This window comes from Clarias gariepinus, chromosome 12, assembly GCF_024256425.1.
Source record: "Clarias gariepinus isolate MV-2021 ecotype Netherlands chromosome 12, CGAR_prim_01v2, whole genome shotgun sequence".
Lineage (NCBI taxonomy): Eukaryota > Metazoa > Chordata > Actinopteri > Siluriformes > Clariidae > Clarias > Clarias gariepinus.
In genome coordinates this window covers 14,112,456-14,136,441 of record NC_071111.1, presented here as the reverse complement: position 1 = coordinate 14,136,441, position 23,986 = coordinate 14,112,456, and the positions used below count along the sequence as shown (strand labels likewise).

The following is a 23,986-nucleotide window of genomic DNA, read 5'->3' as shown; positions in this document are numbered from 1 at the left end:
TCTGCTAAGCATGTCTTGTTGGTTGTTTGTTGAGCACGGTGTCCGCAGCTGTCCCCTCTGCGTGTAACTTAAGCCGAGTGTTTTCAGCTTTGCTGCTGTTTCAGGCTTCCTCCTGGACAGCTTGAGCACTCTCGCTCCGCTACCTCCGGTTTTCAGCAGGAGAAAGGGAAAGAAAAAAAAAACTCTGCCCATAAAATGTCATTTATCCGTCTGAAAAGCAGTCACGGGCGAGACGACGTCTTCTTTGTCGCATCGAGCATTTGATTATTGATGTTAATTTTCAGTGCCGCTTGCCTCGCTACTGTATCGTCTTATTTAAAGAGCAGCCCTGTTTATTCATGCAGAGCAGGCGACAAAATTGATTTGCTTAATCTATGCAAAGGAGGACGGTGACGTTGTCGGAAATATGAAAGAAAATATTGCTGGGGAAAAAAAAATAATGTATCACCGTTAAACGTTCCACGGGTGATCATTTTAGAATGCTGTCTCTGTTAATGTAATTAATATTGTTTATACTTTAATCAGATGAAATATGAGACAGGCAGAAATCATTTCCTGCGAGGAACAAAATGTGTAATGGGGAAGAAAAAAGGTGTTTTAATGACTGTGTGAATGACAGAGAGGTGATGAGGCTTGAGCCGCCGAGTGTGTGAATTAAGAAGGCTCTTGTGGGTATATTAGCTATGCAGAACACACCTTGAATTGCATTTGTTGGGTCAGGCCGATTCTTTTATTTATTGCGAGGATCTCCACAGATCCGGGCAGGAGTCCTCATTGCTCCTTTGAAAGTACGGAGCATTTATGCAGGGAAAATGATAAAACATTTATTACTAGAGAGGAGGTAATATGCATAATTTATGCTGTTTTTAGCACAATCATTAGTGATATTCATGATAGATTTTTTTTCCCTCCTTTTTTTTTCTTCTTGTCTCTGCTCCCCTCTGCTTTTTATATCTAATAGAAGCCGGTAAAATTAATTTAATATTTTTCATTTATTTGTTGATGTTAAAATTGCGGTTTAAGATGTCTGTAGTGTTTGATTTCAGCTCTCTGGCCACAATAATTGTGCTCTGGGGATGACGGCACTAAATGTTTCAAATGTCACAAAAAATTATTAAATATCATAAGTTTGATTAAAAAAAAAAGAGAGCGAGAGAAGAAATAGTTAATATGTGTCGTATGCCTTTATTTTTTTCCTCTTTAAGAAGCCTCACAGGCAAATTTTATTTAGCCTCAGTTAAGGACGAAGACCATTGTACCGTTCGTCACGGGTTGGTACCATGTGATTTGTTACACTCCCCCTCCTCTCGTCGTCTCCGAGACCCAATTTTAATTTTGCATGATTAGCTGTGCGTCATTAAGCAACTTCATTCAATCGAGACGCAGCGTAAAACTCTGACGACAGGGGATATTTTAGGAGACTCTGTGTGTGCACGAACGAGGTCGAAAAAACATGTGGTTTATTACACATTCACACACGTTTATATGTCGAGATATTTTACGTCAAAAGATTTCTTTCAAAATTACGATCCGTTCTAAATTATGACCTTTAATTCATGAATAGTCATGATTTGCTCCATGAGATAATATTCTGGTCTGCAGGTGTTAAAAAAAAAAAAAAAAACGTTTAAAAAAAAAAAAGCAAATAAATAAAAAAAAGCAAATTTAAATAAAAAATGACCCAACACCCCTGGTTTAAGCAAAGAGACTGAGCATCTCTTTGTATTGCTTCATTTACACAATGAATGCATAATTTTTTTTGCATCTCCCTCCCCCTCCCCCATTAAATGCTTTAATTTGCAAAGAGGGACCGGGGCTTGATAATGGAAATTTTTTTTTTTTTAAAGGGGGATTGTAACAAGAGCCTTAACCGGTGCCTCTTAATCACTTCTAGGTATTAAGTCATGATGCAGGAGTCGGCCAGTGAGACAATAAGCAACAGTTCAATGAGTCAAAATGGAATGAGCACCCTAAGCAGCCAATTAGATGCTGGCAGTAGAGATGGAAGATCAAGCGGTGACACAAGCAGCGAAGTAAGCACAGTCGAGCTGCTGCATCTGCAACAACAGCAGGTAAGTTGTGTTTCTCGCTCTCAGGGCTTCGATTCACACTCACACGCAGGCACCGTGGCTCCTGACACCACCTCTGTGGACGTTTTTAACATGGACTGGACGGGGTTTCGGACTTGTATTGTGTTTTGTGTAATTTTGTTTATTATTGGTTTGTTGTTTGTGTGCTTTTGTGTGATAAAAAAAAAAAATTAGGATGCTGTTTTTTTTTTTTATCACAGCATAGCCCATGCTGAAAGGAGTACTTATGTGCAGATTTGTTTTTGCACTTTTATGTTGTTTATTGGTTGTACAGTACTTGCATTTACCCTCCCGGGTGAATGGCACGCTGCATCCGAGGCCGTGCGTGTGTCAGGGAGAAGGTGGGGTGAGGGACAGAGCGAAAGAACGAGAGTATATGCATGCCGGGATTTTGGCTTTTCCAGCAGAGGGCATCCTAAGTCGACAGAGACAGAAGAGAGTTTTTAAACGAGGCCTCTTCTTGTTTGTGCCGTCTTGCGTTACAGTGCTGCTGCTGCCGCTGCTTCTATACAAACACCTTTGTTTTATAGGCAGAAAACTTTGTACAGAAATACATTGAGTTGCAGGTTAATTTTAGAAATAAGTGTGTAATGAGAAATAGGTATTTGGTAACTTGTGTGTGTGTGAGAGAGAGAGAGAGAGAGAGAGAGAGAGAGTCACAGTGGGCTGGATTGGATGTCAGCAGATCAGGCGAGTGCCGCTGAGGCTCTATTCACTGACTGATGGCTTTGACAGCTCACCAAAAGCTCAGTGCTGGGGGTCAGGCTAAACTGCCAGAGAGGTTTAGGGCAGTGTGTGTGTGTGTGTGTGGGTGTGTGTGTGTGGTTGCGTGCATTTCATCGGTGTAATTTTTTTTATCTCTCTTTTATTGGTACCTTTTACTTTGCATGTGGTTCACTTTTCAAGTTTTGCCATCATGCATTCACAACTTTTTTATACTTTGGAATATTTCTATAAACTATTTTATGTTGTAAAATAGTTTGTGTGTGTGTGTGTGTTTGTGATTTATGTGAGTGTGTGAAGTATATTGCAGAATGAAGTCCTATATGCATATATAGGGGCCCCCCAGTTACCTCCTACACACACACACACACAAGCGCGCGCTGACGCACGCACACACACACAAACATGCGCTCACACACACTCGCACACACACACAAACATGCGCTCACACACACTCCAGCTGGTGATTACAACAGCACCCCAACACCATGGCCTCTCCTCCCATTCATCATCACAGCTCTCTCTCTCTCTGTTTCTGTCTCCATCCCTGTCTCTCCCTGCACACGTCTGATTGGGGTCAACCCCCTCTCTCTCATTACTATCCTCTGTTTTAACCTGCGCTCACACATACACACACACACACACACACACACTCACACACTCACACACTGCACTTATTACTGCAGCTTGGGTAAATTCAGTTTCAAATATTTGGAGATTAACAGAACAGGACATTATGGCTGCATTAGGTTCATGACTTTAAAAAATAATACTGCTAAATAATAATAGTACCAATAATAAATAAAAATAAATACTTAAATAAGGCTGTTTCAGGCGGCTGGCGCAAAGAAACGCAAGTTTAGCTGTGCATTAAAATGAGGGCTTCAACTAACAGGCCTCCAGAGGCTTTTTAAAGAGAGGCCAGGTGCTGCTAACTTCACACACTTCCTGCTCCCCACTCAGCCTTTCTCCTAGTTTTTTCACACACACCCCTAACTGATTCAGACAATACTTACACATTTAATAACATTAACAAGCTCTCTGTTAGTGTCTTTGTGTGTGTGTTTGTGTGTGTTCCAGTCTGGAGTGCTCAACGTGAAACTAAGTGTCTATTCAGTTACAAACATTTTTACACTTTAGATATCTGGACAATATAAAAATTTAAATGTAGCAATAATAATAATAACCGTCATCATCACAGTTATGCAATGTTATGTGAAGTGCAGTCTAGGCATGCACTGAAAGTGTATGTGTGTAATAAAATGTAATCTACTGTCTATCAAAACTTTTCTCCCTTGATCATCATAACCAACATTGGTACCTTTTACTTTCACATGATTTTTCCCACCGTAGAATAATGTTTGTTTTTGTTATTGTGTTTGTCACAAACAAAAGTTCTAATTTTAATTCCACCAGGATTCTTTTTAGTTCTGATGTATTATTGATACACTAAATATAGTCAAATGAAAACAATTATTCGGCTTCTGATCCTTTCTGAACTGAATCTTTAAAGAAGGCCCTATGTTGCAGGGGGAATAATAAAAATGCATGCTGCAGTTAATAATTATTGATTATAAGCCAGCGTTGAATAGCTGTTTTAATGTAATGATAATGTGGATACATGAAGGCTTTACATTGATCTGAAGATCCATATAGTAATGTACTGTAATGGAGCTGTTAGGCGATTACTTTGATCTACAATGCATGCGTTTTATTGCACAGATTGATGGCTTGGGGAGAATTATGCTTTAACTTAATCGGTGGGCTTCCACGTTGGAGAGCCACGTCTCCGCTCTGGGCGCCATCAGAGGCAGAGACCTCCTGGTCTCGTTTACGACGTACAGGAGCAGCGGCCAAACTCAGCCATCCAGTCCGTCTTTTTTTTTTTTTTATTTCAGAGAAAACCCTGGTTCCTCTCACTTTCTGCTCGCTGTATTAGTCCCAGTTGTGCTCAGAATGACGATTAAACCCAAGACTCTGTTCTTTGTCCAGCTCTGAAGTAGATTGAGACTGTTTGCTAAAGTTGCATTGGTCTTTATGAAGGCCATATCCAAATGCAGAGGACATGGTGTTTTTTTTTCTCTCCCATTTCATGCCCACAGCGATTGTTACAGCATGGCGCATGTAAGTCACTGGCCCAATGTAAAAGTGACAGCAATTAACCCGACATTTTAGCTTGAGGAGAATTTAAGATGAGATATATGACAGCCGATGTCAGCCATTTTTTTTTATTCTTCTCCAGGTTTAAGAGCAAATGAAATTGGAGGTAGCATCACGGCTAAGGAAAGCCACTTGGGAGGCAGTGTCGGTCGGGGTGTGGGGGGAGGGGGGTTAGACTGGGTCGTGGAGGGGTGCGCGAGTGAAAATGAAGGCGCTAACTATTAATAGAAGTGTTTCATATTTGCAGCAGCGACTTCATTGCTTTTCTTTAGTTTTGTCTTCACTTTAATTATCTTCCTTGGTTTGTCACCAAGTCTACAATTTGCTTTGATTCTGCACTAAACTGGACCACTTTTGTTTAAAAAGGCTGCCGTCAAAGTCACATACAGGCTTTATTCAGTACATTCCGGAGAAATGGGGTCTCGGGTGCCTCTTTTTTTATTTTTCAGGGAAAAACTAAGGTGAAGGCAGAACACTGGCGTTCTCCACACCTCCATCTCCATCATCATCCTGATTCTCAGTGGCGTCCACAGGGAGGAGAGCGCAACATCTCCAGGCTGGATGATGACGGCCTCCACTGCTCATCAACCAAATAAAAGCCCCTGTGATGCAAATAGCGCTTTGCCCTTGAGCATAATTTGAAGAGATAATCACCCCTGGAGTCTCGGCCGTGCCGATAGGCTGAGAGAGGTGACTCTCTCATTTACACTCCAACACTGAAGCTCATTAGCTTTATCACACCGGCCCAAGCCTGCACCACTTCAGAGTGTAAATAACACACACCCCGGGACATACACCGGCATATTCACCTTCTCAAAAAAAAAAAAAAAAAAACACCGCCAAGCTAGAGTAAATCTCAGATCAAAGGAAAATAATACGACGAACGATGCCTTTTCCATGGAATGTGTTTCATTTTTCTTACGCAGGCCTGCCTAGTGATCCATACGTGTGCCTGTGGCTCACGTGATGTATTTATTGTGCTATCCGTTTCATTGTTAACATTTCACTATCTTCAGATGGTCCCTTCTGTATGGTACATTGAAGCTTGACATATAAAGTCGTCGTCCTCCAGGCGATGACACAGTAAGATATAGGACAGTGAATGACAGTGTTGCGTGCCTTCGCTCCTCTCCCCAGACAACTCCGCGCATTATTTTATTATCACACACACACGTCATATATATATATATATATATATATATATATATATATATATTTATATATATATATTTATATATACACACACACACACACATACTCATACACATTCACTTTTTCCAGTGCTCTGGCCACAAACCTGGAGTGGTCATCTGTGTTTAAGGTATATTACATGTGACTGCATGGAATTTACAGTGCAGCCTCTGTAGTAACTCGATTTCACATCAGGCTCTCCTGAGACCCTGCGAAATGTCAAGCTGCAGTTCTGAAAGAGACATGGAAGGAGGGACGGGATAAGAAAGAGAGAGAAAGAGTGGGAGGAAAAAGACAGAGCGTGAGATAGAGTCAGAGTGAAATCTGCTGGAAACAAACACTTACTACCATTTTATGCTTGAGCAGCTCTGTGCCATTGTGACGGAGAGCGGCGCAGGTCAAAGACAATCACAGGTGCAACACACACGCACTTGCGCACGCACACACACGCACACACACGCACACACAATAAACCTTGTGCCTAGTGACTGTGTAAAAGATAAGATAGCTGTAGCTGCTGCTTTTTTCCTTCAGTACCGTTTATATGCATTGCGGTTTAGCATGCAGCTCGTACGCACTATCACTATTTATGTGACCCTGTGGGTTATATTTAGTGATTAGGGTTAATCTCGATGGGTAAATAAAACTCAAACAGGCAGCCCGGGTCAAGATCAATGACCACTTCTCAACTCATTTCCTTTTATGCCTCCTAACTGCCCTGCCTGGGGAAATTAATGACACAGGATCTATAGAGCCTTAACGGCAGAGGCTGCTGTCTGCCCTCAGTAGCCGAGCAGTTATACGCTGACCCATCCCATTAAAGAAACGTCTTAAAGGAGCGGCACTTCATTCGCGCACTCGCACGGTGGAGCTCGTGCCTGAAACACATTGTTTGCAGCCTTGCATTTTTTATTTATTTTATTATTTTATTATCCAGATAGAAGGCCTCCAACACTTGAGCATGTGTTAGAGTAAAGCGAAAAATAGCGCACTAGGTCCCTGCAGGATGAGGGGCTATTCTGAGTCTTTGACAGCCTGCGACACTGCTATCCATTTAACAGAGCTTAAAAAAAGCCCATATATGCATATGCCGAGCGTCTTAAGCTGACAACCAAGAGGCAGGATTTGCTAGATTTGCTAGAAGGCAGCTTTGGAGCCTTGTGAATTTAACAAGCATGTCTAGTATTACAGTTTCTCAGTGCTTCAGCCATGAATAGTAACAAATCAGCCTGTGAAACGCCTGCCCAGGGATGTTTGTGTGTGCGTTTTCCCTTTCTGACAAATATTAAAATGATGTAAATCTGGTTAAGGAGATGGGAGGGCAGGGATGCTGGAAGTTTATTCCTCGTTCTTCCTTCTCTCTCTCTCTCTCTCTCTCTCTCTCCCTCTCTCTCCCTCTCTCTCTCTCTCTCTCTCAGTTGTCCTCTCTTGCCTCTTTTCACTGTTTACTATGCACCACCTTGCCAGTTGTTGCCGCTTCACACTTGAATATTTCAATTACATATTGTGGAAAGAGAGAACGAAATTGTGTGTGTGTGTGAGTGTGAGTATACATCTGTGTGTTCAGCTCAGCTCTCAGCCCACTGATCCCAGACGGTGAATACATATGTAAGAGAGCCTCTCAGCTTGCACCTCTTTGGGGCTTTTGAACAAATGTGGTAAATAAGCCTGGCTTCACCTCACAAATACACAAGAGGCTTTTCAAACACACGCATGTGTCACTTAGCCTGCGATTTCCCTCTCTCTCTCTCTCTGGGTGTTTTGTGGTAAGGGCTCGTAGGGCTGTTTTTGAAGTGGGGTTGGTTCTCATTTGCGTCTTCTTTAGTGCTGTCACTATGGACAGGACATCTTTATCCTCATCCGCAGTAAAGTAGCGTCAACACACAGACACACACACACACAGACACACACGCACACACAGACACGCATAGAGTAAAGACTACTGTACGCACTCAGACACTAGCCCTCTTGCCTCCCACTGTGCCACTGTACCAGCACACTGATGGGTTCTGCGTGTGTGTGTGTGTGTGTGTGTGGGTGGGTGGGTGGATGGGTGGGTGTATGTGTATTATGCGATAAGGAAACATTGTCATCATATGCAGTGCATGTATTAATGTTGTATGTGATGCTTCATGCTTGACTTGAAGCTAAGCTGATATTGGTTTCACGCTTGAGTCTTCCAAAGCCCGCTCCGTTTCAATTGAAATGTGATTGTTATTGCCGAGTATTTACCAGAAGTTATTTGATGTACATTCCCGCGGAATGAATTTGCCTGCTAGGCCGTATTGCACTTGTGAATATTTTTTGGCCTCTTTCTCCTCGGAAATTATTCCGAATTTAACCAATCGTAACACATGTGGAACCGGTACATGATCTTTTTCTAAGATGATAAAATATTAAATATAAAAACATTTATTAGCCAGATAAACTAACTTTACAAGTAAGGGTTTCTATAGCAGAGGTTGATTGAATGTAATACCCTAAACAACTAATTTAACAGTAGTATTTACCTAATTTGTTAAAAACCATAATAACAACTTATTTTAATATTGGGAGTTGGGTCATGTCAACTGGACTTAATTCTTGTTACGTAGAAACAAATCTAGCTGACATGACAGATAATCTCACCTGGATAACTGAAAAGTAATGTTTATTGTTAATATTATCTAAATTGGCTAGATAGATACTTTACCACATGGACTTGGAGGGGGAAATAGAATCAGTTCTTATGATTATTGCAGATTTTTCTGGTTGTAAAGGTTTTAAAATGATCTAAAAGGACCTAAAATTATCAAGTTTTTTTCTTTTTTGTTTTGTTTTTACGGGGAAAATTATTTATAAATTTTTATACATTAATGTGTGCTGGAAGTTGATCAGTAACCATATACATGATGATACATATTGTTTTATCATCAAAATGTCTTTGAATATTGCGGTGGAATTTTTTCCGCAAAATAAATAAATAATGATTTTTGGACCAAACACTAATTTAAGCTGTTTAAAATTCAGCCAACTTGTATTACTATTACTAAAAAAATACATCAATTCACACAACACTAAATTCACATTTGAAATATACATTACACGGTTTATAAAAATGAACAAACACCACACAACCAATCATTGGTGCTCACCTCTGTTTTCACTAATTCATATATCTCAGTGTTGGGCAGTGGCAGGTGTCGAGATGTAATAATGGACTAGTCTGTCCTCTGACCATCACTGATGAAGGTGAAATGTTTCACTCAGCGGCTTTTATACTCTCCCATACCTGCACTCAGTGGCCGCACTATGAATAATGTGTCATTTCTTTTTGATGGAGATTGTAGTCAAAGGGTTTTTTTATTAAGCAGTATAATTGTGCTGTTCTCATCTAGAGTGCTTTGGAAGGAGTGATCATGCTTTTGGCACATTTATCAAAGCACAGAAAAAGAAAATGTGGGGGGAAAAAAAGAAGAAGAAAAAAAGAAAGCGGGTTGCTTCTCATATGGGCAGACTAAGTGAACGACACAGTGATAAATTTTCTTGTTAGGAGAAATTACATCCACTAACTTGAGCTACTTCAGCATGAAATTGAAAAAGAAGCATTTCTTCTGAATTTCCATTCTTGATTCAATGAAAGATGTAGATTAGCTCTTGTGGTGGGGTTGGGGGATGAGTGGGCAGCTCGGAGGAACGAAAGTGGAAGAGTATGACTTTATTCACGCTATTTTCCTCATGCGCCTGGCATGGGACGGTCATTGTTTATAGAGGCAGTTGAGTGAGCACATATGTTTGTCATGTTTGTCTGCAGGTGTATACATGTATGCATGCGGATGCACTTGATACATCTTAATTAGTGTGTACACCATTACTTGCGTCTCTCTCTCTGTATAAAAAAATGATGCATATATATATATATCCCTGTGTGAAGCAGCGCTGATTGATAGACGCCACTTGTCGGTTTGGGAGATAACCGTATCTCATTCAGCACCCTGGAAAGGTCATGCATGTGCTGTAATCAGAATATTCACAAGACAAGCACACAGATCACGTATGTGCACATGGCGCGTGCTAGACTGTACTCCACAGTCTCATAAGTAGCTAAGCCAGCGCTGACGGAGATGCATTGGCCCTCCAGTGCCTAGATGCAGTGCTATTAACTCCGATGATCTTTGGTGGAGGCTCACGCTCATTTAGATGGACTGGAGAGATCCATCACTCTGGCTGGATGATCCAGAGGCCCACTGTGGACTAATGATAGCCCGACGCTCAGGTAAATGGACTGAAAACAATAGTTTGTCTTCACCTGGAGTGCAGACAAGATCAGCCCGCTCTTGTACTGTATTTGTTGAACTCTATTTCATTTCTTGCTGGTCATTTTTCCCCCCAGTGCACCCAGAGTGATAAAGTTGAAGCATGTTTTGCTCTCCCGTGTAGGGCTGAGCACATATTTCTTCAGTAAGGGGACGAGCGCAATAACTTTGACGCATTTGGGGAGCTCACCTACCGCATTGATCTCTGAAGTCACAGCCACGGTAATTAAGGTTAAGGTATTTACATCTGAGGGGCAGGGAGCGGCTTGATCGACCCCTTTGGGTAACAGTGTATGAGCAGCGGCTCAGTCGTAGCGACACAGACACACACTATTGACCCACTGATTGAGTGTCTCCATGTGTGTGGCCTGGCTGTGATCACATACATACAGGCACAAACATGTGGCTTCCCCGGTGCACATGAACACAAATGTTTCATTTAACGCAGATAGCAAGAGACCTTGTGTTGATGGTAAATTCTATCACACTTAATTACCAAAAAGAGAAATTCGCATGTTTCCCAAGTCCTAAAAATTTTGATTTTCATTTTTTAATAAACTCCTTATTTATTAACGCATCAGAACATCTGAGCAGATTGACTTTATGTAGGAGAAACAGTATATGTGTCTACTACAGAAGTCATGTAATGGTATAGACAGGAAAAAGAAGAAGGTCTTATTTAGTTGAAGCTGCTTCTCTTCACACCACAGCATCTGCTTTTCACCTCTGGCCAGATACTTCGGGGAGGATGAACCGCTTAACGAGGTTTTGTCAAAAGAGACAGGACAGAAACAGAGAACCTCAGAAAACAACTTCATCCAACTCACTGGATGCTGAGCGAATGAACACATCGCTCTTTCCCTTTTCCACTGGCCTCTCTTTAAATGAAGTGCAGAGTGCTTTCTCTTTCCCTTTAATGCAACATTTATTAAGAGGTATTCCTCCAACTGTGTGGCGTTCATCGGCACGGAACTGTGAAAAGAGATGGATCATAATCACTTGAAGGGCAAACAGAGCGGATCAAGTGCACACTAGGACGAAGGGGAAGTGGGTGTCGGCGACTCACTTCTTCTTCCCCTGTCCAGCCCCCACCACTTGTTTTTTTCTTACTGCCTTTTTCTTATTCTTGCACACATGTTGATGGTGTAAGAGAAAAGCTTTGCTCTGGGAGATATACGTAGCAGATAGCTAGGCTCTCAGTCGTGGCTGTAAAGGACTTCTCTTAGTGGAGGGAGATAAAAGAGCTGTGAATGGCCCTGCGCGTCACCTTATCTAAACCCCAATGCTATACAACTGTTGAAAGTGAGATCTTTACTAAAGCCAGTCGAAGTGCATGGGGGATAAATTGAATTTCATAAGAGACGATGTTCCCAGAGAGATAGAGTGCGAGTGAGACAGACACTAATGTGCTAACTTGTATAGTGAGTAAAACTGGTCAAGCCTACAGTATAAAGCAGTGAATGAGACTGTATACTGTAGCGCTAGTAATTAGCAGCAGTAATGGTGACTGGGAGGCCAGGGGTCTCTTTCCACCGTCCTGCACTATTTGTTGCTGTAGTTCTATGGGTTACAGATGTTGTTTTGAGTACAGGGCCCCTACAGCCTAATTCTCTCCACAGGTTGCTGGCAATACTGTAAACTATTATGCGTGCTCCATCACATACGTGTGGTGCGGATTTGTGAGAGCCATCCATAACAGTGTCTGCATGAAGCGGGAAGTGTATGAATGTTTGTGGTTGCAGTGAACGATGGAAGCTCGTTCTGTTCAGCCTGTTATTGCTGGCAGGGTTTCCGCAACGAGAGCCTACTGGATTCACACACACATGCACACACACACACAACTGTTGGCGCAGAGACACATGCACACATATGCATGTGCACACACACACACACACACACACACACACACACACACACACACACACATTCACCCTGATGGGTTGAACAGACCCATGTTTTGTCTTCTTACACTTGGAAAAATAAGTGTGAGGTTACACAATGAGGCAGTCTTTTTTTTTTCTTCTCCTCCCCACTTTGTCTCTCCCTCCCTTCTTCCTCTAAATGCACTGCTTCCTGGGGTAGAAATGACTGAATTCATCTCCAATTCACCGGGGAGGACTGTGCTATGCCTCTCTGTTTACAGTGGCAGAAAGTTAATATAAATTTTCATCAGAAGGGGAAGTTTACACATATGATTCTATTTGTCCTTCATTATTAGCACCTGAGTCTGGGCTGAGGAAGCATAATTGTCTACAGACACAGGCCAAATAGATGCAAGGGAAAGGCAAATAAGCACACCCCAAAATAATTTTATGGTTGTGTGTTACAATCTCTCTCGCTGGGATCCTTAATCTAGAAAATCAATAAACAAGTAGAGAGAAAGACAGTCAGAAAGAGAGAGAGAGAGAAACAGAGTAATAATGAAAAAAGGAAAGAGAGAAAGAAAGATCTGAGAGTATAGAGTGAGGGGAATACATAAATAAGGAATGGAGGCATTGAAGGAGAAAGTGGAAGATGGGGGGTAAAAAAAGAAAAGAATATAGTGAGAGACAGAAAAAGGGAGGAAAAGTAGTAGCAGCAGCCAAAGAAACACACAGAAGCCCATTGTTCTGCTGGTTAGCTCGCGCTCCGGCCCGCAGTCGAGGCAGATTCTCCATGGACCGGCCCGTGCACCACACACTCTGTTGATTTATTAAGTCATACATAAAAATGCTCATTATCCCCACATCCTTTTCTCTTGTCTGGGAAGCGTGACATTCAGCTGGAGAAAAACATTCTGAAAAACAGTCTGATTTCCACAAGCACTCTGATATCTACTCTCTCTCTTTTTTCTGTCTCTCTCTCTCTCTCTCTTTTTTTTACTTTTTTTTTTACTGTATATTTCTCACTTGTATTTTTTTTCTTGCCCATCCAGTAGCTCAGTTAGTACACCGTTATTGGTCAGGTAGAAGACTTCAGGATGCAGCGGAGAGCATTAAAGTTTAGTATACTCAGCTACCGCTCTCTCAGGTGTTTATTCCTGCTCTTGCTTGTGTGATGGGTGGGATGCGCCTAATCAGCCAATAAACCACTGAGAGCTTTTTTTTACTGCACGGATGTGGCAGAAGTTTTGCTGCCTTTTTCATGAGCAACTCGGCCAATAGCAAAAGCTTAGGACAGTTTTGTGATCTGCACTTACCTAATAATACTCAGAGATGGGGTTAGCATCACGTTTAACTCATGACTGGTTATCTTTTCACCGCAATGCAGGACATACAGTACTCTGGTACTCACTAGTTAGTCTGGTTAGTTGGTCCTGTTTGTGGTGTAAAAGATACGTTGTAAAGTTTATTTCTGAACCTGTACAAACATTCTGATTTTAACTTTTCAAAAATGACGCAGTACAGTGTTCTATTGATTGTCGATAGCGCTGATGAAGTTTAAAAAGCATTAAAAAATTTGCCTTTTCCTCAGTGATATTATTGTAGCAAATAACCCAGTTATTTGCTACAATAATATTGTATTTTTATCATGTCTTCCATATTGGACTGTTATATTCCTGTCAGTGTCATATTTTTATTTGAGATTATTTGCTGGAAATTAATTTGGTGAAAAAAAAGTACTAGATCTACGTAAGGTTCCTTCTCATTTTATTTTGCGGGGTAAATGATAATTCCATTGACAATATTTTCACTCTCTAGAAGCGAAGCCAGATTCCCAGTCCCTTCAATCTCTCGGGTATCTCCAGTTCTGAAAAGTTACATCAATACTAAGTCTTCTCTCTTACTATGAACATTTGCTTTTTGGGAGTTTTGTTTTTTTGGGAATTATTTGGTTGATCTTATCTGCCTTTGTTTCCACAAGATGCATGGCTAGTTATGCTCTACACCAAGACATATCTGATGCACCATCATGTTAACATGTTTGCTATTCCCAACTATATATTTCATAATTGTTATCAGGCTCTAATAAAAGTTCAGCTAAAGTGTTCTTTAAAATATTGATTACAGAAATATTAACGAGCAGCTAAACACTTTATTTCGCACATCACCACTTTAATAAGCCTAGCATTCCCAAGAACCTACATCACTTTGGTTATCTTTCCTTTCTCAAACAAATCAGCTAGCTGTGACCCTTGGGAGGTAATTCATCTTGCATGCTATCTCATCCTTGTTTGTATTTTCTTTTAATACCTTTAGTCACAGCCATGGAGTCTGGCTCATGCTATTAAAAGCAAGGTTCATGTGGTGGTCTGGAGGAACGGCGACGTGTTTGTCATGATGTGCCAAACTGCGTCTGGCTGCTAATGTATTTCATGCTTGTTTTAGATCAGGGAATGGTTCTTACAAAGGTGCATTGTGATGTGTTTTTTATTACTGATGTATTAAGTCTAAACACAGACCATACGAGAAAGGGGGGGTATGGGGGGGGGGGGGATGGGGGGCGATAGCTGACATATGTTTCTTTCGTCTGTCTCGTACTCCCTCTCCGGTGAGCTCTGCTCGGCTATTAATGTAGTTGGGGAGTGCCTGTGTAAACATTCGTGTTTCTCTCTCTGTTTCGCATAATAGTTACCCATATCGGCTTTCTCCTGACCTTGCTATCTGAAACCAATTATAGCATATCCATTTGGCTGAAACTTATTTTCATAAGGATCCTGAGCTGGGTGCTTGTGTCTTTTTGCGTGTTTGTGTTATGTGTGTGTTGGTGCACAGAATGTGTGCGTGTGTTTCTTTTTCTCTTGGTCCTCAGAGATGGATATCAACATCAAATATGTTCCTGAGTGCCTTGTTATTTATGTTCGAGCCAGGGATCTTGAGCTCCTAGCTCTGAGGAATGCAGCACATTGTGCTGTTTATACAATGTGTGCATTAATGGATGGGAGCTGGCATTTCTCACACACAGCAACACATTCTGGTGGTTTGAGCTTTCAGCAAAGTTTTGATGACTGGCATAGTTTATGCATCATTGTTATAGTTCGATAGCACCTGATACGGCATTGTGCAAGGTAATATACTGTATGAATGCCTTTTAAATCAAGGTCAACTGGAATGAAGCTACACATATTTTTGCTATGAAATTCCTAAAGCTGACAGCACACTGTAGTAACTGTAAGAAGCAGTGAACAGAAGTTCCCCATTTTGGTGCTTTTAAGTCGTGACTTAAACAAAATAGCTTAACCGTTAACAATAAAAGCCATACAGATGAATGATAGCAGTGCCATCTATTTCAGAGTATGTAAGGGTGTTAAAGGAAAGTACTTTGATATCTAAAAAGGTATTTGTCCCATCACTAAAATTCACTAACAGGTGTAATAATGCATCAACAGTCAGTTCTGTAAGGGCAAGTTAGATTGCTGAAGAGCAAATGCAGACAGGCTATGGCCATTTTGGAAATGCCAATCAGTGTACTGAACATGCATACAACTAGACAGTGGAGGGAAACCAGAGCGTCTGAAAAAAGGGCTAACTGAGGTTCGAACCTACAACCCTGGGGTTTAAGGCAACACTGCTTGCCATCGTGCCCTTGTTATATGACTAGGCAGCATTAGCCATTTTATCACGTTGGAAAGTATATTTTCTTTGCAGCTGCATTAAAATCTGAAGGTCAACACAGCCAAGCCAAAGCAAATGGTCCATTGGTCAGTGATTTGCATGTTCACATCCTGCAAAATTCAACTTGACACAAGATATGATATGAATTCTATTAAAATAAACGCAGTTTTTGCTGACAAAAAAAAAAGATTTTTTTTTAGCATGATTGGCTTTATGAAGCTGATTGCTTTCTCCCGCTCTCAGCACTTTCACTGTTTCTACTGAAGAAGCCATTAAAGTGTGGCACAATGGTGTACCTGTACCTTATTGAATAACTTCTTTGACTTTGTCCGTCTTCACCCAAGGACAGCGAGTCTGTATTGATCCCAGCTCAGATAAACATTTTCCTTCCGCTAATTGTTGTCCTAAGCCCATTAGGCAGCAGATAAGGCTCCACAATCACAATCAACGCTTGGATGGGCGTGAAATCTTGCACAATTTACAATCTCAACCTCAAATCTAAACCAGTAATGACCTGAGACCTGGAGCAAGTTTGGCTGTGGCTTCTAAGTCACTCATGCGTCCAGGAGCATCGCGAGCACCGTAACTAATCAATCAATTCAACATTAAAATGGAGAGGCCAGTAAGGCATTATGAATCAATGGGGCAGTGATATTTCCATGCTGGAGAAAACGCTAGAAATTGGCTATTTGTTAGGGAGCAAGACATTCCTTGCTTGTTATTTGTTTGGCGCTCGTAGACAGTGAGTCCAAAGACTCCAGGCTGAAGTACAGGGGATGTAAAGTACACCAGCAGTCCCTGCCATACCGGTGTCCCCTGAAGCATAAGGCCACATCAGCACGCTGCATTATGTGCATGTGTCTGAGGAGACAGATCGATGCTGTTAGGACCTAGCGCCACTCTGTTGTGTTTGTTTACTGGGGGGCTCCGAGAGCCTGGCTCCTCAGAGCCATAGCCAGACAGACAGTGGCAGCTCCTCGCTCTCTCTTTTCATAATTGATCAGGGGGATGGCTGCCTTCCCAGAGGGTTAAGATGTGGCAACTTTTTTTTTCTCCCCTCTCCCTCTCATTCTTTCTCTCTCTCTCTCTCTCCCCTGTTCTCCTTCACTTTCCCTTTCTCCCTCTCCCTGTTTGCTCAGCATCTCAATGCACTAGTTCAAACATTGTTCTCACCAGCTGGCAGAGCAGTGCCATATGCACATCCTGTCAAGGCAGCTGTTGTCATGGATACAGGCAAGCACCAGAAAATAAAACAACCCCTTGAATGTGCAAGAGGCAGTGTCACTCTTTATCTAAAGCCATTTTTTTTTCTTTTTCTTCCCCTCACTCACTCCTCACCTCAGCTCTGTCTTCATTTGAAGAAACACCTGTGAATGTATTGTTTTATTTATTTATTTATTTGTGTTTGGATTTCGGGAGGCGAAGTTGTAAAAAGAGTCACCTCTCTAGATAGGCATGTAGATCCAGTTTTAGATGCACACGGACAACACATTGCATCATTACACTGCTTGCTTGCTATTGTCATCATTTTACTCAGAGAATAAAACAAGATATTTTTTTTTTAACCCTAGGTTCTCTGCCTTTGCTATGCGTGTAACATTGGGTAGCAGTCTTCCCCTCTGAGAAAGCACAGTAGGCAGCCGGTATGATTAGGCCTAGAAAGCCCATTTTCCCCTTCTGTGCTCATCAGCACGGCTAATGCACAGTGTAAAACCCCAGCTCCTTGTTAATTCACTCCTAAGGTAATCTGATGTTGATTTTGTCAACTTTAATTACAGCTTGTAGGAACACTTCACATCGCCTGCCTCTACTTCAAATTGATATTATGAATATGCAAATGGCCTGGTAATTTGCAGAGAAGTGGGTATTTCAGTTGAGCACACACTAGACAGGTCAATTCTACTGACGCGCTCTGTGGTTTTTTCACCCACACTTCACGGGTGCTTTAGACAAACTGTATTTATTCTTCATCACGGCTTCGTGGCTCATCATGAAAAAATGTATAATATTTGCCCGATGTTTCAGGCAGCGTTTTAAAGCCAAAAAGCAGGTAGGACTTGTGGGATTGATATTGGATTATACGCTTTTTTTTTTTTTTTTTTGTTCCGTGTAAGCGTGTGTCGAGGGGACGAAAGACATAAAATTCTCATTCTGCCACTCTCTTCCTACTCTCTTCGCAGGCCCTTCAAGCAGCAAGGCAATTACTCTTACAGCAACCAGGCAGTGGCCTGAAGTCTCCAAAGAACAACGACAAACAGCGTCCACTGCAGGTGAGCAGCTCCTTGTTAATCTCTTAAGTCCATCCATAATACATGGTGCTCTGGAAAAAGATTTCCTCTGTTCCATGAGTCTGTTTGATTTGGCAATGTAATTCTGGACTTGTCACTGAAATTCTAAACCTGTCAGGGCTGCCTTTCTGTGAGGAAATGCTCACCCACCCACACACACACACCCACCCACACATACACACACACACACACACACACACACACACACACACACACACACACACACAAAGGGACAAACAGAAACATAAGAACACACACTCACACACATACACACAACCTAGGTTTCTATAGCAAACTTTCTGCTTCTGTCAGGCTTTGTTAGATGGTGGATTTCACCTCAGGCTTGTCCTAGTGTGGAAGTATAGCAATGAGTGGAGAAAGTAGTAAACAATTTTACTTGATAACACAGAATGAATAATAATAATGCTCATTCTGGCATTATGCATGTCACAAACAGAGTGTGTTATTTGCAGTTAGGCATGATTGCATTAATATGTATGCTTTCCGGGATAACCCGTCCCTTACATAAACCAACAGTCCGTTCACTTGCAAAAAAGAAAAAGGAAAAAAAAAAAGCTTACATGAATGACAGCTAGCTGCAGATTTCCCTATAATGTAGTGTATTCTAACTAGCTGCCATTTGAACTCCTCCAAGATAATTTGCCATATTGATTCCAGTTGCGCTCTATTTCTGTTGTCAGTGATTTGGTAAAGGTCACGCTAGCATTGTGCGCACCGCATTCCCTCCCACCAGAGCTGTTTACTTCACCGCTGTCAGAGAACATATTAGGCGATTTCTCTCACATCAGCACGATACAAATGCAGCCTTCATTTCCTGCTTAGCATTATGTAAGCACTTGACATCTGGTAAGGCTCTGTATTTTTAGGTTTAAACTGAAGTGTGAGAGCATGTGCTCTCTTTGCTACTAATAAGTGCTATCAGGGATTAGTGGTTTACCTCATTAGTACTATGTATGTTTTATTAAATAAAGAGGGAAGGGGGGGGGATTGTAGTTAACCCTCATCATTAATATTTTCACATAGTATAACAAAGGCAACACCTTCAGTTGGAGTCACACCCCCCAGTCTGTCTAATTCTGTGGTGGCAAAAGATAAGCTTTGCAACGTGGTGCCATCATGTCTTTCAGTCAAATCAGTTGTATTCTGAATGTTAACACACTCAGACTTATCAGTACAAATATGCATTTTGCATTAGAGAATTCATAACCTGGTGTATTTTTTCCCCCCTGAGCACAGACATTAGTTGTAAAACAAAAGTCTAGCAGGTATTGAATATGCTCAGCCTATTGAATTTCCCCAGCTCTGTGTATACTTAGAGAATGGATTCCAGGCACACCGTGTGACTGCAAATTACCACTTGTACAACACAATACTTAGATGAGGCAGACTGATATTGGCTGAGGAAAGTCTGTGACAACTGTTGGGCCAGGACAGAGGCTCTGACTCTAATAACACCAGCGGATAGTAAATATTGAATATTTACATTTGCTTATTCCTTCCTTGCCTCATGTTAGCCATATGAATCAATATGAATCGGGGGCTTGTTGAGTCATGTCTGCAGACTGTATTTAATCGGCGCTGTTGGGCCACTCTTTATTAACACCTTTTAATGTCCAAAAACGACGTGAAAGGCGAGCTTTTAAATTTAGCAGATCAGGTTTTATGTTCCTTTTATTCCCGCGCATCGCCTGTTTTAGACAGTAATGTTGTAAATACTTACATAAGAGCCACCACTTGCTTGGCAGCACGCAAGTAAACGGCTTGAACAACCCCTCATTAAGTAAACGAAAGCCCGTGCTACGTGCGACACTGACAAATCCCACCGCTTTCTTCTCAGGAGGAAGGGAAACCATCCATACATCACGTCATATAAATTATTTACCACGTTAGCATCTAAGTGCTGCAGCGTGCAGTTTTAATTACTCGTATTAGTGTCTAAAGGCTCTTTGACTAATTCTATCCACTGCTGCATCTCAGGCTGTTGACGTGCACACAAGCTGCTTTTCCACATTTGCGTAATGTGACAGGTCTATTATTACCCAGTAAGCCCACGGGAGCACTCAATAAACACCTATTTCTCTCCCGTAAATCCCCGTGCCATTGCCGCACTGCTTACAAGGATTTCCCAAGGCACACAACAGCCTTCTCGCATCTCCGGCGCTCTCCCACTGCATGGCAATATCTCCTCCGCATTTTATACACTGACATTTAAAGCACAAATAAAGGAGTGGCGAGGATGAAAGGGGAGACGGATTAGACAGAGAGAGCCCGCATGCCTGAGAATCGTCCCTTTCCCTTCCCTCCAGATCAGCTCAGATGTGGGTCCGCATATCTCTAATCTGCATGTAGGTTTGTTTGTTTGCCGCTTCCCCGTGGATGCATGTAGGCCATCTAATCATCTCATCTTGGTGGGCGGAATGGGCATTTAACAGAGCGGGAGCATCTGCCAGAACCCGAAGCTGACACATGTAAGGTGCGCCGAATACGAATGGCAAGGAGTCACAGACTGAGCAAACACTCGCATAGCACTCAACGTGTGTATGTGTTGGGGGTATGTGCGATGGAGCATATCTTCCTGGATGTCGGAACGGTGAATAAAGAGGGAGAGCTAACCCCTGGCCTGTGGTCACAGCAGGGCTTTTGAGCTCTGCCCACACTGCTGGACAGGCATTAACGAGGTGGAAGCATACAATGAGAGAGAGAGAGAGAGAGAGAGAGAGCGAACAAAAGCACTTTGAGCCACTGCGCTCATAGACATGCCTCTAACACAGCGCATACAGCCACAAACCAGCAACAGTTCACGTTTCCATGGAAGAAAGGAACCGCCTCTGGACATGCTGACCTTTGGTTAACTCTGAGCCGAAGTGTATAAGCAAATGCAACTTTTCAAAACCTACTCTCTGTGCTTTCTCTCGACTTTCTGCCTGGCTTCCTTCCTATGCACTGGCCTGGATAGGGGGTGCTGAGAGAGCTGGCACAGTTTTCTGGATGAGAGGAGAACCCAGGATTTCGAGATATCCCACCCAATCACGCTGTGAGCACTGGGCCATCTTCAGGGTGTGTAAATTTTAAAGGTCACCGCCACACACATCTCATCAAAGCACCGCATTCCTGTGCCATGTTCATCTACTTAGCCCTCCATCTGGAACCATGCGAAAAAGCCAGTCGAATTTATACAGAGACATATGCTCCCACATTAACATTTATTATTAACTCTGCTTCCCCCGGTGGGCCCACAAGGAGAAATGTAGCTACGTAGAAACAGTTATTCTTATAGAAAGAAAAGACATGCATGAGGACTTTTGGAAGGTTATAAGGATGAGTGTGCATATTTCTCTTGGACACCAGCAGTTATTGCTTTTATAACTACAAAACAAGTTTTTTTTTTTCTTTTTCCTGCCTGGATAAATTACAGAGGACAGCGTGCAGAGTTTGTCATTGTGATGCAAAAGAAGTTGGAGTATAACCCTACGGCTAGATGTAGGAAGAGGAATGAAAAAAAAGCATGCCACAGTGTGCAGGCTTTGATGTAGTAGCAACAAATTTACCTTCTGACAGAAGATTCATGGGAGCAATAAACGAGTTCTAGCAGCCTTTACACATGCAATCTGATTACTCTGGCCAGGGTGTTAATTGGATCCTAACTGGCAGATCTGATATGTGTAGTCTGGTGAAGAGAAGTCTTTCCAAATGATGAACAGAAATTCGCCTAGCTGCTTGAAGCTCATGTAATTTACTACATGTCATTTGATGAGGTGTTGGATTCGATGGACTCGCTATTACCTGTGACATCAGAGAACGAGAGAGAGAGAGAGAGAGAGAGAGATTTCCATACCATGTAATAGAGCAAAGAAACCGATTTTTCTTACGAACTGCTCTTTAATTGTGATTGTGTAGACATGAGTTTTCTAAAATCAAAATTTAAAGTCCATAAAAACCATAGAGGACCTCACAAGCATGTTCAGGCCTTTCTTCATTTTCTGTGGCTCAAGATCAAGAGCACTTGTTCAGCTGGCTGGGGTTCATTCATATTTGAAAGGTCTTCCTTCAGTTCTTTATCTCTGCCTTCTTCCAAGGTTTTTAAGACTCATTACCGTTTCCTGGAAAGCACCGACAGGCTCAGAACAGAAGCTTCCATCAGTAGTACACATCTGTACTGATACTTCCATGCATTGATGCAAATGAACACATGATTATCTACATGGAGATAAATCTGCGTGGTCTATTGTATCACCATTACCCCTCTAGGTGCTTCGAACATCCACATGATCAAAGCTTTAAATGCATTACTTCCCATCCGTGTTGCTGAACTGCAAAATAAATTGATTTGGGAAATCATTCCTGTAATCTACTTAACTCTGGTACTTAGGATCGCTCGCATTGATCCCCTAATCCAAATGACCTTTCTTTCTTTCTCTCTCTCCCTCCCTCTCTCTCTCTGTGTGGCTGTGGGTGTGTGTGGGAATCTGAGAATCCTTTTAAAGGTATATGAATGGGTATGTCCTGGCTATGCATGTTGGTCACTGCCCCTAGCTTGTCTAACAGTAATGACTAATTATTGGAGTAAAGTAGCAGTGTCAGGAAGTTATTTAGGGCATGTCAGGACTTTAAGACTATGGCCCCTGGAGTCTGTGAATGAAATGTGCTTTAGTGGGACCAAAGCTGTAGAATCACACTCACTCTCTCTCTCTCTCTCTCTCTCTCTCTCTCTCTCTCTCTCTCTCTCTCTTCCACTGTATCTTTGCCCTCATGCTCTGATCAAACCGAGCTTTACACCTTAATTAACACACCACCTCTCACTGCCAAGCAGCTGAAGTAATTACCACCACCTGCCCCCCATTTCTCATTTTGTTTATCTTAACAGTATCTGTAGAGAGCGCCGCCATCATTCCAACCTTTGAAGTGGCCACATTATTCACCCTATTCAGCAGCCAGCCACCTATTTTTTTCCCACACATCTAATATGGGCCTTCCTTTAGTTAGCCTATCAGCAGTGCAGAAATGGTGTATTGAATTGGCTCCCGCTAACTGTTCCTGCTCTAACCCTGCCTGTGTATCTGGACTGGTGATAATCGAAACACAGCACTCCGGGCTGTTGTAATGGGGATAAACAAGTAGTGCTAATAGCACTTTGTCAGACCAGCAGGAGGAAAGTGAACAGGGCTTTGGAATGTGTAAAGCATTTCCCGACTCTTAATGAGAGACTCCAGGATTGTGCCTTATTCTCACCTCTATAGAGAATATACACATTACACACCTTGGAGAGTTTCTGAGATTTTTTAAAAATTTTTATTAGGTGTATCCATTTCTGTAATATAGCAATGTGACTAGGCTACTGTGACCAGATTTCAAAATTTACAAACTATTATGCTATTATGTCTTTCCATTCAAAGAAAATCCGAGTGTGCAGAATTGTAAGAAACATTCATATTTAGGTCTCTCTAGTTTTTATCATTTAAAAGGAAAGATGAGAGGGAAAAATCTGTGTGGCATATCATGTATTGCTCCCCAAAAAAAAGGTTATAAAATTATTTTTTTTAAATATTTATATATGTTTGCATTTGAAATGGTAAACTATTGCTGTTCTCCTATAATCCAACAGGTGGTAAAAAAAAACAGTTGTTAGGTTTTAATGAGCTTTCTGGAGAATATGAGTTTACTCAAAAGCGTACATTACGTTTTGG

At 41.8% G+C, this 23,986-nt stretch overlaps 1 protein-coding gene across 9 annotated transcripts in view; it reads left to right on the top strand.

Annotated features, from left to right (window-relative positions):
* The window catches only part of foxp2 (forkhead box P2), a 95,193-nt gene that overhangs the window by 37,652 nt on the left and 33,555 nt on the right, over nucleotides 1-23,986 (top strand). For 8 of the 9 annotated variants that reach the window (XM_053508767.1, XM_053508762.1, XM_053508764.1 and 5 more), the window contains 2 exons: nucleotides 1,895-2,072; nucleotides 18,174-18,263. In XM_053508767.1, coding sequence (XP_053364742.1) covers nucleotides 1,905-2,072; nucleotides 18,174-18,263 — 258 coding nt within the window. In that variant the 5' untranslated portion in view covers nucleotides 1,895-1,904. The remainder of the gene's footprint in view (nucleotides 1-1,894; nucleotides 2,073-18,173; nucleotides 18,264-23,986) is intronic. The other variant, XM_053508766.1, reaches the window with a different exon arrangement.